This window comes from Condylura cristata, unplaced genomic scaffold (assembly GCF_000260355.1).
Source record: "Condylura cristata isolate star-nosed mole 26May11 unplaced genomic scaffold, ConCri1.0 scaffold00006, whole genome shotgun sequence".
Taxonomy (NCBI): Eukaryota; Metazoa; Chordata; class Mammalia; order Eulipotyphla; family Talpidae; genus Condylura; species Condylura cristata.
The window spans coordinates 52,041,270-52,055,410 of record NW_004567107.1 but is presented as its reverse complement, the minus strand read 5'-3'; the positions used below and the strand labels follow the sequence as shown (position 1 = coordinate 52,055,410).

Genomic DNA, 14,141 nt, shown 5'->3' with positions numbered 1-14,141 from the left:
GACATCTATAGAATACTGCACCCCAGAAAATCTGAGTACACATTTTTCTCAAATCCACATGGGTCATTCTCTAGGATTGACCACATGCTGGGTCACAAGATAAACATCAATAGATACACTATAGATACAGACAAACCATCAGTGTTAGACATAAACAATGTAGGTGTGGGATTTAAAAAATGTAGTGAATACTAGGTTCATTCTTTATAGAAATAAGATTTTAAAACAAAGGCAATTAACATTGCAATATATAAAATTATAGACATAAATTAAACGATAATTTAATAATGAAAATTCAACAAGGGGGGGGCAAAATAAAATAATTTGGAAAATTATTTTGTCATTTTGCTTGGTAAAATATTAATTTTAATATATCCTAATATTTAAATATATACTTTAAAATACAAAATAATTATATCTTCAATATTTTGGTAGCTTTTCTTTGTAATTTTAAAAGGAACTTTTAGAAATTAATATCCCTGAAGGTTATGCTACATTGATCTAAAATTCAACAGTCCCTCTACTATTACATATGTTTTTATTTGGTGGACTCTAAACAAAATAATAAATGTAATTATCTTTATAATTATCTTTACCTATTTATAATTTTATATCTATCTTTATGCATATAGTATATATATATATATATATATATATATATATATATATATATATATATATATATGGTCCTCTCTTTTATACAATTTATCTACCCAGAATTCTGTCTATATAACTATAAAGAGATAATTTTTTATTTTTTTAGCTATCTGTATACTAGAATTTGTCTTTCCATTCTTTCTTACTGCTTGAATGCTTATAAGCGCAATTTTCCCAAGAAGAACTATAGTAAAAAAACAAAGAATAAAATACTAGAGAATCTTCATAGTTCAATAAGCTGCTGAGATGTTCCAGTAGTAGAAATGATACAAGCAAGAAAAGAGGAGATAATTACAGGGGCAAGCCAGTGTTTAAAAATCCAGAAGAACAGTAGAGTTGAAATGTGATGTAGAGGTGTTTAACCATGGTTATGACAATCTAACAGTGACCTAAGTGACAGCAACTGGATTACTGGTAACTGGGACAAAATCCAGAAGAGTGCTATAAAAAAAAATTATTATGCATAAATTAAAAGTATTAATTTTAAGTTAATCAGTTAATTATTAAATATAAATTGTTTATACCTAAAAAGTACAGAGGTAATAATTAAGCTGTAGTAAGGTTAAGTAAGAAGAACTTCTATCACAGCAACCTTATTTACTTTTTTCTAATTAGGGACTGCAGGATGTACTAAAATCATATAAGTATAATTATCTGAGTTAAGAAAGGAAAAAGTTTGCAATAGGAACATACATTTCATACTTATGATCTAGTGGTCTGGGAGTTTGCTGATTTTCAGACTGCCAAATTTCCTTCAATGCCTAAGACTTTGGTTCCAATACATGAGAACCAAATGATTTCAGAAGAATGTAACATCAGACATAATGTAAATGGAATGATAGAGAGAACAATAACTCTTTCATCTTAATATTTTTGAATACAGTAAAACATTGTCAATGAGTATGTTTTTCCTTTTCAACCAACTCTTCATAATTTTAATAAATGACAAAGCTACTTTTTTATATACTCAAATTGATTTTCTTATAAGGGATAAAGGTGTTAATGAAATGTCAATGAGTAAAAAAGTGTAAGCAGGGACACAAGGGAATGAACTTGAAAAATTAAAAATAAAACATCAAAAGTGGTAATTCTATTATGCCTGTCTTAAATGTTTTTCCCACAAAAAATTACCTTCTTTTTTCTCTGCCACCCATGCATTCAGTTCTTGTATTGTTGCCTTGTCAACACACATATGTACTTTAAGTGTATCCAATTCTTCTTGAAGATTCATCCTATGAAAATTAACACACTAGGTAATTATTTGAAATCTGCAAGAAATCATGTAGAAGCAAACAAAAGGATTAAAGATATTATTTACAATAATATTTAGTAAGGGAATATCAACTTTAAATAAACATGCTAAAGACTGTGATTAAAAACTCAAACTGAAATATCTGTCCACTATTTAACACATAGGGTATGTAAAATTGTAACGAAAATTTTATACCACTGAAAGCAAAATAGTAAATCTCTAGATACCAAGTTAAGGCAAAGAACCCTTACTAAAAATTCATTGAACCATGGTTGAGAGAACTGGTTCAAATATGGACCATAGAGATAATCAGATCTTGAGTCTGGAATGAGGTCAGAAATTTATGCCAAAGGCTGACAGACCAAAACTAAGATAAATGCAAGAAGCTGATAGACAAAAATTTGTTGAATGTTAACCTGAATCCCTCAGCTATCTGACTGGAGTTTTTCAGAAAATAGGTTTTCTGCCCTAGTGAGATCAAAATCCTAAGCCTGTATTACATATTTCAAAATTGAGCCATATACAACTGCAACGATCTGAAGAATTGACACTAATGTACAATTTTTTGTTATAGATAGTATATATATATATATTTGACTTAAGAGCTCATCTACTATGGAATGGTTTATACAACTGAGAGAATGGATAGTAAAAAAATCATTATTGAAAATAATTCTCAGAGTAGTCAAGTTTGCAGATAAAAATAAATTCTTAAGTTCAAAGCCATGAATATACAGTCTATGTATCATTTCACCCCAAATGGGAAAAGGCATAACAAGGATATAAACAATAGAACAATTCAAAATGAGTTAAACAAAATTAGAGCTTTTAATATACTGGAAGAAAAAGTGGTGATAAATGTGCTTTAAAGAACAAGAGTTTCTGAAGAACTGAAGACAAGTGAAAAAAAGAAACAATGTACATAGACACAATAAAAATAAAACTAAAATTCAAAATGACAGTTCAAAAGATAAGTGAAATTCTTCCCGTAGAATAAATGATTCTTATATAAAAGGTGAGAGGGAAGTTAAAATTGCAAGCTTTGGGGCTCTTCCTGGTGTTGCAACAGGTTAAAGCACCATTATGAGGCTCTCCAAAGTCACTGCAGCACAAGTTTGATCCCCAGCCAGGGAGTTGACCCACAGAGGTCTGGCGTGGTGGACCTCTTCTGACCTGCCTGCTGCTACCCTCAGCAGTGTGTTTTGTCTATCTGCCTGTTCTGCTCCCTACTCTGTCTCTGGTGAATCCTCTTACCCACCACATCTCTGGCCTGTACCCCAGTTCTGTAAGCATAAGTAAATAAATCTTTTTAACCTTTGGAAATTGTTCAAATATTAGCAGCTACCAGGTCAATATAGATCAACATGTACATAAAATCGTATATCTGAACCATACAGTAACCAGAATGCAAGACACTATAGTAAAAACACATGCAAAATTATTAAAATAAAACTTAAAATCACTATTAAAATACACATACATAAGGGCCCTTGCTGGTGGTAAAACAGGTTACAGCACAGCATTATGAAGCTCTCTGCAGTCACTGCAGTGCAAGTTCAATCCCTGGCCAATGAAGTGCCCACATGGTCTGGTAGATCTCTCCTGACCCAACCCTTGCTCCTCTCAGCTGTGTATTTCAGTCAATTTGCCTGTTCTGCTCCCCACGCTGTCTCTGGTGAATCCTCTTGCCCCCTGCACCTCTAGCCTGTACCCCAGTTCTTATATGCATAAATAAATAAATCTTTAAAAGATAGATATATATCAAACCTCAAGGGGAGAGAGAAGAAATTAAAAAGAACAAATAATATCTAAGAATACAACCAGATCAATAAGCAAAATGACAATGAATAAACATATCAATTACCATCTTATATGTAAGTGTTCTTAGATTTTCCTCGAAGACCAAGAACAAGACAGGATACCCACTTTCATCACTATTGTGTTACATTACTAGATGTCTTCACCAGCACAATTAGGTTAAAAAAGGAAGAAATAAAAGGCATTCAGACAGGAAAGAAGTGAAATTGTCACAATGTGCAGATAACATAATATATATAGAAAATCATTGGAAAGTCACCAAAAACTGTTAAAGTAGTAAGTGAACATAGTAAAGCTGCAGAACACAAGATTAATATACAAAAACATTTCATTTCTACATGTAGACAATGGAATAGTAGATGACGAGAATAATATTATTTATAGTTGTATCAATTGTGCATTAAAATACTCAGTAAAAAAATAAAACCAAGGAACTGAGGGATCTGTACCCTGAAAACTAAGATGCTGTTGACAGAAACTGAAGGACACCACAGATATAGAAAGACATGCAGTGTTCATCAATCATATATCAAAATTATCAAAATGTTCATTTCACCTAAACAGATACAAAGATTCAACATATCTCCAACAGCAGTTTTCTTAGAAGTAGAACAAAAAATTCTACAATTTGCATGGAAGCACAAATAGCAAAAAGCATCCTCAGTTAAAAAGAACAAGAGTTGAGGCATTATGTTTCCTAACTTCTAAGTATACTATAAATCTAAGATATCAAAAAAGTATGGAATTATAGGGAATAAACAGTACAGACTAGAATAGACATGAATCAAGAACCCAGAAATATAACTACACATATAGGGAAAACTAACTGATGACATAGGAGGCAAAAGTTTATAATGAAGAAAGGAAAATTTCTTCAATAAATAGTCGGAATACTGGAAAGTGACATGAAAAAGAATAAAACTAGATCACTCTATTATACCATATTACTAACTCAAAATGCACTAAATACTTGAATATAAAACCTAAATCAATAAGATATCTAGAAGACTTAGGTAACACGCTCTCGGATAATGGGTAATGGCCTAAGTGATATCTTTATGCATTCGCCTCCAACAGCAAAAGAAACAGTAGGTTATATAAACAAATGGGACTACAATTAGTTAAGAAAGCTTCTGCACAGGAAAAGAAAATATTGCCACACACACACACATACACATACCCAAAGACTACTTACTAAGTGGGAGATTTGCTAACTATACAGCACACAAGAAATTAATATAAAAAATATATAAACATCTCACACTACTCAACAACAACAAAACATACAAGCTGATTAAAAACTGGGCAGAGAGGATCTAAACAGTCTTTTCACCAAATATGACCTATAAATGGCCAACAGACACTGACAAAAATATTTTATATCACTATCATTAGGGAAATGCAAAATAAAAATCACAAAAGAGTTCACCTCATTATCGTTTTTCTAAATCAAATCTAACATTGGTTAGAATGGCTGTTAACAAAAAGTCTAGTTATAATAGCTACTGGAGAGGACCTAGAGACAAAGAAATCTTTATGGAATGTTGATGGGAATGTAAATTGTTACAAAGACTGCGGAAAATGGCATGAATATTACTCAATAAAAACTGGAATTACCTTATGGTTCAATAATCCTATGTGGGAGAATTTAGTCAAATAATACAAAAACACTAATGTGAAAAGATATATGGAACCCCTATGTTAAGTACAGGACTATTAACAATAGCCATGATATAGAGACAACCTATGTGTCTGATGACAGTAATGGATAAAGAAGATGTGGTATTTGTGCATAATAAAATACTACTCAGCCATAAAGATGAGATAATATCTTGCTAACCCCCAAAACATAAAAGGATATTGATGAGATGTGAAGTGAAGTAAGTCAAAAGGAGAAAGACATCCTTTTAGGTACTACCACCTCAGTCATGATTATGCTCAGACCTCAGATGTTTCACCTCTGCTGTGACAAAAAGAGGGTCTGGCTTAGCCCCAAAGATACTAATGAAACTGTGAATGTCAACTCCCACCAGCAGATATGTAAGTTGATCAAAAAGTGGCTGCCTATCTTATGTTTGGAAACTGAAAAAACACCATGGCCCAATCGAAAGGCAAGCAAATTGTCATAGGTAAAGAACAAGGTATTGCCAATATTCTAATGCCAGAGAGGGTAACTTGAATGAGAAAGATGAGAATTAGATGGCTAACTAGAAGATACTGTGACTCTATTAAGATTGACTGCCACACATATCAGTCTGTACATGAAGATAAAGGGGAACATGTTTAAAAACAAGCAGATTCTCATGAAACACAACTATAAATTGAAGGTAGACAAGGTTCACAGATGCTCCAGGCTGACCAGGCTGATTCCATTGGTCTCAGACCAAGGACACTCACAAGCAGCCTGAGGAGCAGCTCCAGTTCAACAAAGGAGGGTTATCAAGACTTTATCTAAAAAAATATAAAACCAAAAAGACTCTTATCTATACATAGTGGTTTCAGCTATAAAAAGAGGGAAAAGACAAATCACAAATCACAAAGAATTGAAGGCAAATATTCAAACTAGTACATGAACACGAATATTCACTTGTGGCACTATTCAAAATAGCTGAAAGTAGACCCATCCATACATCCATCAACTGATGAATGAGTAGATTAATAGTGGAATATATATATAAGATGGAATATTATTCATGTGTACAAAAGATGTAGTAGGATATATTATTATAATGTGGATGCACCTTGATACATGCTAAGATGAACACAAAATGTCACATATTGTTTGATTCAGTTTATATTAATATTAAGAATAGGTAAAGTCATGGAGACAGAAAGTTGAATAGTGGCTGCCAGGAACTGAAAGTAGAGGGCAAAGGGAAAGGAGTGCATTATGGGCCTGGATGTCTCCTTTGAGGGTGATGAATATGCTTTGGGTTAGAAAAAGATTATGGATGTACAATACTGTAAAAGCAATAAATACTACTGAATCTTATGCTTTAAAATAAAATATGGGCACATAAATATTTTTCAAATAAAATAAAATTTGTATAAATTTGTTTCAAACTATGCCATGATTAACAATTTTATCTAAAAATTCTATTTCTCATGTTTAGAAATACATTTCCAAAAATCCTAAATTCAATATACTGGAAAAGTATTTTTCTTTAGGAATACAATGAGTTTTGCTCTCAAGAAAACAAACCAAAAAAAAAAGCTGACTTTCTCTAATATTTTGAATTTAGCAACTTAAACATTATTGTTGAATTCTATAAAATATTTTTGAACTATACTTAATTTTTAACCGGAGAGAGAAAAAAGTATTCCATCTTTTTTGCCACCGACTTATATAGCTTCTTTACTTTTTGATCATTGAGAAAAATGACCAGAAAGTAACTGAAATTAATACTTTTTCTAATTATGATGCATGGGGTAAAATTACCCACTTCTATAAAATAAATGTAAAGTTTTCAGCTATTAATTCTAAACCCCTTTACCACTGATGATAACTATAACTGTCTGCATTGACAAATTCAATAATTAGAATTCTCAGCATCAATTAGAAAAAGCACTTATTTACAGGTAAAACAAAAGGAAACAGGAATGGTAAGGAAAGGGGGCAAGTTTCAAGTGTATTATGTAAAGAATTTAGATTTTATGCTCGGATTTTTATTATAAAGTATTATTTGATAATAGTGGGGGTGTGAGGTAATGGGTACAAGTGTAAGAGTTGGCAGGAGTTGGTGGAGATACCATGAAAAGCAGTCTGACAGTTCTTATTATAGTGTTATGTATACTGTCCATAACCAGCAATGCAACTCCTGGGGATTTACCTTAAAAAAAGTTGTAACATAAAAAGCTCTATCCATAGTTGTAAAAAACTAGAAAAGATCCAAATATTCTTCAGCAGATGGATAAACTGTGGTATATTCATACAACAGAGTGCCATTTATTAGGTTGTCAGAAAAGTCATGATGCATTTTTTCTGTTTTTCAAGCAAAAAGTAACAACATGAATAAACCTCAAAGGCATTATACTGAGTGAAAGAAGTCAGTCCCAAAAATTTACAACTGTGTGATTTCATGTATATGGTGTTCTGAAAAAAAGGCAAAGCTATAGAAATGTTGAAAAAAAAAATCCATGGATCAGAGTTTTAGGGATTAGTTAAGATTTGACTACAAAGGAGTAGAACAAGGAGATTTTTTGAAGTGCTAGAAGTAGTTTGTATTCCAATGGGGGTTAGTTACTTGAATCAACTGTAGATGTTATAAGCATGTAACATAATAACCAGCTATATACTATGTTCTATTATGACATATCAATGTCTATTTACATAAATATTAAATTAAATATAGGACACTATGATAAAACTTATCTATGAACTATCCAACCCATAAAACTGTACACTAAAACCCCACTTAATATATATTATAAAAACAAAAAATTCCTACCTTAATCAGTAAACAAACTACATTGAACAAAATATTTCATTTTTTGCTTCAGTGTAGTAGTTTTAGTTCTATTTTTAAAATCACATTTTATTAGAACATTGAACACTGAGTATGTTCCATGTAAGCTCTTTGAAAGCATGAAGTATGAATGATATTCTCAAATCATTCACTTAAAGAGAGCCTATCCTACAACAGTAACTCAAACACATTTATTAACTAAGTAAATGATTCACAAAATAACAGCCCTCTCTATAAAACTTTATTACATGATAGAAAGTTTGTATCAATCACTTTGCACGATTAAGGTTATCAACCCAAACTTTATCTTTATTAAGTTAAGGCTGATTTGAACAATAACTGTTATGAATGGCTTCCACATTAATGAATTTAAACAGATTTCAGGTTTGGGGAGAAATTCACACTATATGAGTTCACATTTAATTCAAAGAGCTATTTGCACTATACTTACATTGATAAACAGACAGGAGTCTAACAACAGTTCCTTTGCATTCTTAAAAAGATTTTAATACTTTTCTTTAGTTTGACTTTATTAATGAATATTAAAATAAACCCCAAAGGCACTACATATAGCTAACCTCTGCCTAAATTGTCTTGAATGCATCAGATCTCACAACTAGTTAGATTAGGATTCTCACCTAATTCACTGTGTCCAAAATTACCTTTAGCTTAAGGAAACAAAAAGATTACCAGAAAAGTATCAATACATGCTACAACATGGGTGAATGTGTTAAATACCAAGGTAAGTGAAATAAGCCTGTCACAATGAACCACATATTACATGATTTCATATATACAGAATCTCCAGAATAGGAAAATCTATAGACACAAAAACTGGATTAGTTGTTATTTAAGCCTAGGGACAGGCAACAAAAGAATAAGAAGTGACAGTTAAATGGTGGTGTGTGCTTTTCTTAGGGGAGATAAAGAGAATGTTCTATAAGTTGACTGGATGCTAAATATACAACTCTCCAGATATACTGAAACCCTTTGAATTATACACTTTACATGGTGAATTATCAAGGAAATCTACTAAATATGTAAACTAATTTTCAAGATAAGAAACTTTATGATCATCAAACATTTAGCACTAACAGAGTCATACTTTTGGAGGCGGTTGGAAGTATACATTTAAATCAGATTTAATTTCCTCAAAAGTATCATGGGAAAAGTGATCTGAAGTTACATGTGCTAGCACACATATCTATAAGAAGATTCTGGTTTACAGCTAAAAATATTCAATGATATTAAATTACATTATGCTATATGACACTAAATCCTAGTCAACATGACTTGAGTGTAAAATAATTCTAAATGAAGAAATACTTAAGCAACAAAAGAGGCTAATTGTGTTGATTTAACTCCTTTTTGTTTAAAAAAATAAGTGCTCTTTCCTTGCTGAGCCGAATATAATGGCCTGTGAATTATAAGATCAAGGAAGGAAGCTATGTGTTTTCTAAAATATGAGTAGCCTCCATCAAGTTTTATACTTAGAGCAGCTAAAATACCTATTGGAAGGATCAGCATTAAGCCCAAAGGACAGGAAATGCACAGCAAGAAAGAAAGCAATTCCCTCCTGCCTTCTACAGGTCACTACCAAGGACCATGTTAGCAGATCCATACCAGACCCTTAACAGGCAGTTCTGCTGCTACCAGTAATTAGCTTGGACAGCTCTGGCTCCAAGAGTAGCAGCAAGGCTACACCATAATGAGCTCAGCTGGGATTAGCAGGACAGGGCAGGGAACCAAGAGAGCTCAGGCATTCTGCATTGCGTATGTATCTAGGAGATCAAACAAGGATGGCTGGCTAGGTTATCCCCTCTCCACCTCATTCCAAAAATGAAGCACGGCAGTGTCTAAAATACAGGCTAATGAAGAGCGACACCTCCAACAGATGAGAGCCACATTAATTAACACAATCCCTAGATCATATTATACAGTTCAGCTAGAACTAGCAAATGCACAACTTGTTATTTCATCAAATACACACACACACACACACATACACTTTTTTTTAAGCTAGTCTTTTTACTTTCATTGGCAAAAAACAGAGTACTTCATTTTCCAATTTTATAAGCTATCTCAAAGCCTTTAAGTCACAAAAACTTTTTCAAATGTTTATATTTAAAGGCTATTTTATTAATAAACAGAAACTCACTTTTGAATCATTAGCTCCTGGTTCTCCCTTTTGAAATGGGCCAGTTCATTCCATACAGCATCAGAATCTTCTTGTGTAAGTTGCTGGGGACCTGCTCTCTTTATTTTTCTGATTTCACTGTTATTTTAAAAATGGAAGTTGCTTTCTTTCTTAATATGTCAGAATGCATGAGCAGTTATTTATACATTCCTCAAAATTGAAAAATATCTTATGACTAAATTTAAAAAATCAATCTATTAGTGAAATTAATATCTTACAACCTAAGTAAGAAATGAAAATCCCATATCATAATTTCCTACATCATAATTTGTTAAGCTGCTACTATGAAAAGAAACCTTTAAAACAGACACATGAATTCTTATTTATTAATCTCATTCATTTTACTAGTAAAATATGTATTATAGGATTGTCACATTTCTAAGAAAGAACTATTAGCAATAAATTCATCTAGAACTTGCTGCCAACCTGTCTGTGTGTGGTATATGCCTTCTTAGACATTTGTCAAGCTATTATATCAGTGATTATGTTAGAAAATAGTAATTTACACTTCCAGTGACAACCAAAAATTTAGGTTATGAGTGGCTACAGTTTTCCAGAACAAATTGCTTTAGTGACAAGCAATCCAAAACACTTACTATTCATCAAAGGAAAAACCTAGATGTGACAATTATCTACAAAACTCTCCAAATACCCTTTACATTTTCATTTTCTGTACATATAACAAATTTTAGTCTTTATTTTGTAAAAGCGCTGCACGGGCCAATTTAGCAACAGCATTTCTCTATAGAATAGACCAATGTGTACCATCAACACTGCCCTAAAGGATCCATCTCAAAAGATGAGAGGGTAGTAGATTTTCTGTACTCATTCAGTCCTTTGCCCTCTGTTGATACTGTTAACAGGGGAGCCACTTACAACTAACCAAGATCTGAACACCTGTTCAGAACAATTGAACTGAGACCGCCAATTCATTCAGATAAGCTGCTGAAAAAAAACTGATGGATAGTAAAGGTTTTCAAATTGCATGCTAGGTGAAAGTTTTCAGACAGTTAACTATATATCTGAATTAAAATTTTCTCATCTTCCAATTAAAACTTAAAAATCTTCCGGGTTATAAATGCTGTAACAACAGAACAATTATTTAAAACTCATCGTAAATCATATGATATAAACCTACTTTGGCTTTACATTTTGCAATTTTATTAAGCTATTCCATTGACATTAAAATATACATAGCATTTCATAATCACCTATGTTAATTTCTGCAAATGACAGGAAAGTCTATCAACTATTACAGGTATATGTTTCTGCTTCCATTTATTATATTATCTTTAAAAGTTCAAAATACTGATTTGTCTAACAAATTATTTCTTTAAAATAAAACAAAAGCCATTAAAACACCTATATGATGCTACTCCATCCCATTTAATATTTAGGGAAATGCTTTTATGAGCTATGTAACTCACATGCCACTGTCTTCTTCCCACTGTTTTAATTGCTCTTTTACTGCTCTGTAGTTGGTCTGTAACATCTGTAGCCTTTCCTTGCGTTTTTCATGGGCATCTCTTAGCTCATCATTTTCTTGGCTCTGTGTAACACAAATAATCAAGTACATAAGTTGAAGAAAGCAGTGGTATAATGTTGAAAATTAAAGATTATCCATTAGTATGAAATTTGAAAGAAAAATATAAAAACAAAAATAAATTTGTAATAATTATTGCAGAAGGAGGAAGAATTCCTAAAGTAAGAGAATAAGTTTCTTTGATAACAATTTAGCCCTTTCATTGTACTTCAAAAGGTGGCCATATAACTTCAAAATTTTACTATCAAATTGATTTTATTCATTTTCCCATTTTTAATTACTATACAAATACTTATGAACCAATCTAATAGATTTTTGTTATATTTTTTCTTTTCTTTTTTTTAATTAACGATTTATTTATTTATGCATATAAGAACTGGGGTACAGGCCAGAGATGCAAGGGTTGAGAAGATTCACCAGAGTCAGAATGAGGAACAGAACAGGCAGATTGACTGAAAAATATACTGCTGAGGAGAGTATGGGGATGAGACAGGAGAGTTCAGCTGCTCCATGTGGGTTAGCTCTCTGGCCAGGGATTGAACTTATGCTGCATGGGCCGTGGACAGCTTTATAGTGCTGAGACTTAATTAACCCCGTGCACCAGCAGGGAGGCCTTCTTGTTTTTTTCTTTTCAACACAAGGATTTTTCCATACATAAATCATGATTACATTACTAGTTAAAAATTACATATATAATAAGACCAGTTTTTTAGTTCAAGGATTTACAACTACTTGTTACAAAACACAAGGATTACACAGAAGGAAGGATATCAGTTTGGAACTATGTTAAAAGTAGCACAGTTTAACATATGGGTTGTACAATGAAGGATAGGAGAGGGAGAATTGGGCTTAGTACACTAAAAGACGTTTAAAAAAAAAACAAAACAGAGGCCCTCCCTGGTGGCGCAGCGGGTTAAAGCACTGAGGCTGAAACCACTTCTGCATAAGTTCGATTCCTGCCTGCCCTGGAGGTGACCACATGGTCACCTGGCCCGCCTGCTGCTCCCCTCAGCAGTGTACTTCATCGATCTGCCTGTTCTACTCCCCACTCTGTCTCTGGTGAAGTCTTTCGCCACCCCTGAGTCTCTGGCCTGTACCCCAGTTCTGTATGCACAAATAAATAAATTAAAAAAAAATAAACAAAACAGAAACCCAAACATAACTAGGTTAACAATAGTGGTCCAAGATGTCTAATGATTTAAATAAGCATATCAACTAAATCTTAATTTCTAGATATAACTATAAAATGAGCTTATATAGATCATATTCTCTGTTTTCAAAGGATGTGGTTATAATACTTGGGTACTGTATCTCTCAAAATAAAACAACTTGAATTTTTTAGCTTTGAGATTTCAAATTTCTTTTTGCATTTTTTATACTTATTTGATATTTAGAGGGTAACTGGTACTAAGCATATTAATGTGGATGAGTAGGAACAAGGCAGACAAAGGTTTAATTTCCACTACTGGTGTTTTTGCCTGTTAGGTATATAAACTTAAACCACTGCTTAAATTAATTCAGTTTTGTCTGTAAAATACAGAAAAGAACCCGTTTAGATTATGATTAGTAAATTAAATTACCTAACATATAGGCATTGTATTTGCACAATAAAGGTATAGAGTAAAAGTTAGCCTCCACCTTTCTCCCCTTCCCAGGTATTATTACTGATGTCCTTAACATTGAGGAGCCAAATTTACTGCTTCCTTAACCATCTAATTTTCCTATCACTGGTAAAAGAATAATTAGTAGAATTTATTTTCATTTACTATAACTGAACCTGCTTCAGCAGTGTGGATATTTTGTCAGTTTACTTTGAATGTTTCTGAAGGATACCTTTAGTAATTCTCTTAAATATTGTTATTATAAAGTACTTGAGGGCACTCCCTGGTGGCGCAGTGGATTAAAGCACAGCACTAAGAAGCTAAAGCCACTTCTGCATGAGTTAGATTCCCACCTGCCCGGGAGGTGACCACATGACGCGGCATGATCCCCCCAGCAGTGTACTTCCTCGATCTGTCCACTCTGTTTCTGGTGAAGCCTCTCACTGCCCCTGAGCCTCTGGCCTGTATCCCAGTTCTGTATGCACAAATAAATAAATCTTAAAAAAAAAAAGGAAGTGGCCCTCCCTGGTGGCGCAGCAGGTTAAAACACAGCACTGAAAAGCTAAAGCCACTTCCTCATGAGTTCGATTCCTGCTTGTCCCAGAGG

At 32.8% G+C, this 14,141-nt stretch overlaps 1 protein-coding gene across 5 annotated transcripts in view; it reads right to left on the bottom strand.

Annotated features, from left to right (window-relative positions):
* CNTLN (centlein, centrosomal protein) overlaps nucleotides 1-14,141 on the bottom strand; it is a 219,635-nt gene that overhangs the window by 95,668 nt on the left and 109,826 nt on the right. For 4 of the 5 annotated variants that reach the window (XM_004677679.2, XM_012721531.1, XM_012721529.1 and 1 more), the window contains 3 exons: nucleotides 11,818-11,939; nucleotides 10,352-10,468; nucleotides 1,789-1,889 (listed from right to left, as the gene is read on the bottom strand). In XM_004677679.2, coding sequence (XP_004677736.1) covers nucleotides 1,789-1,889; nucleotides 10,352-10,468; nucleotides 11,818-11,939 — 340 coding nt within the window. The remainder of the gene's footprint in view (nucleotides 1-1,788; nucleotides 1,890-10,351; nucleotides 10,469-11,817; nucleotides 11,940-14,141) is intronic. The other variant, XM_012721530.1, reaches the window with a different exon arrangement.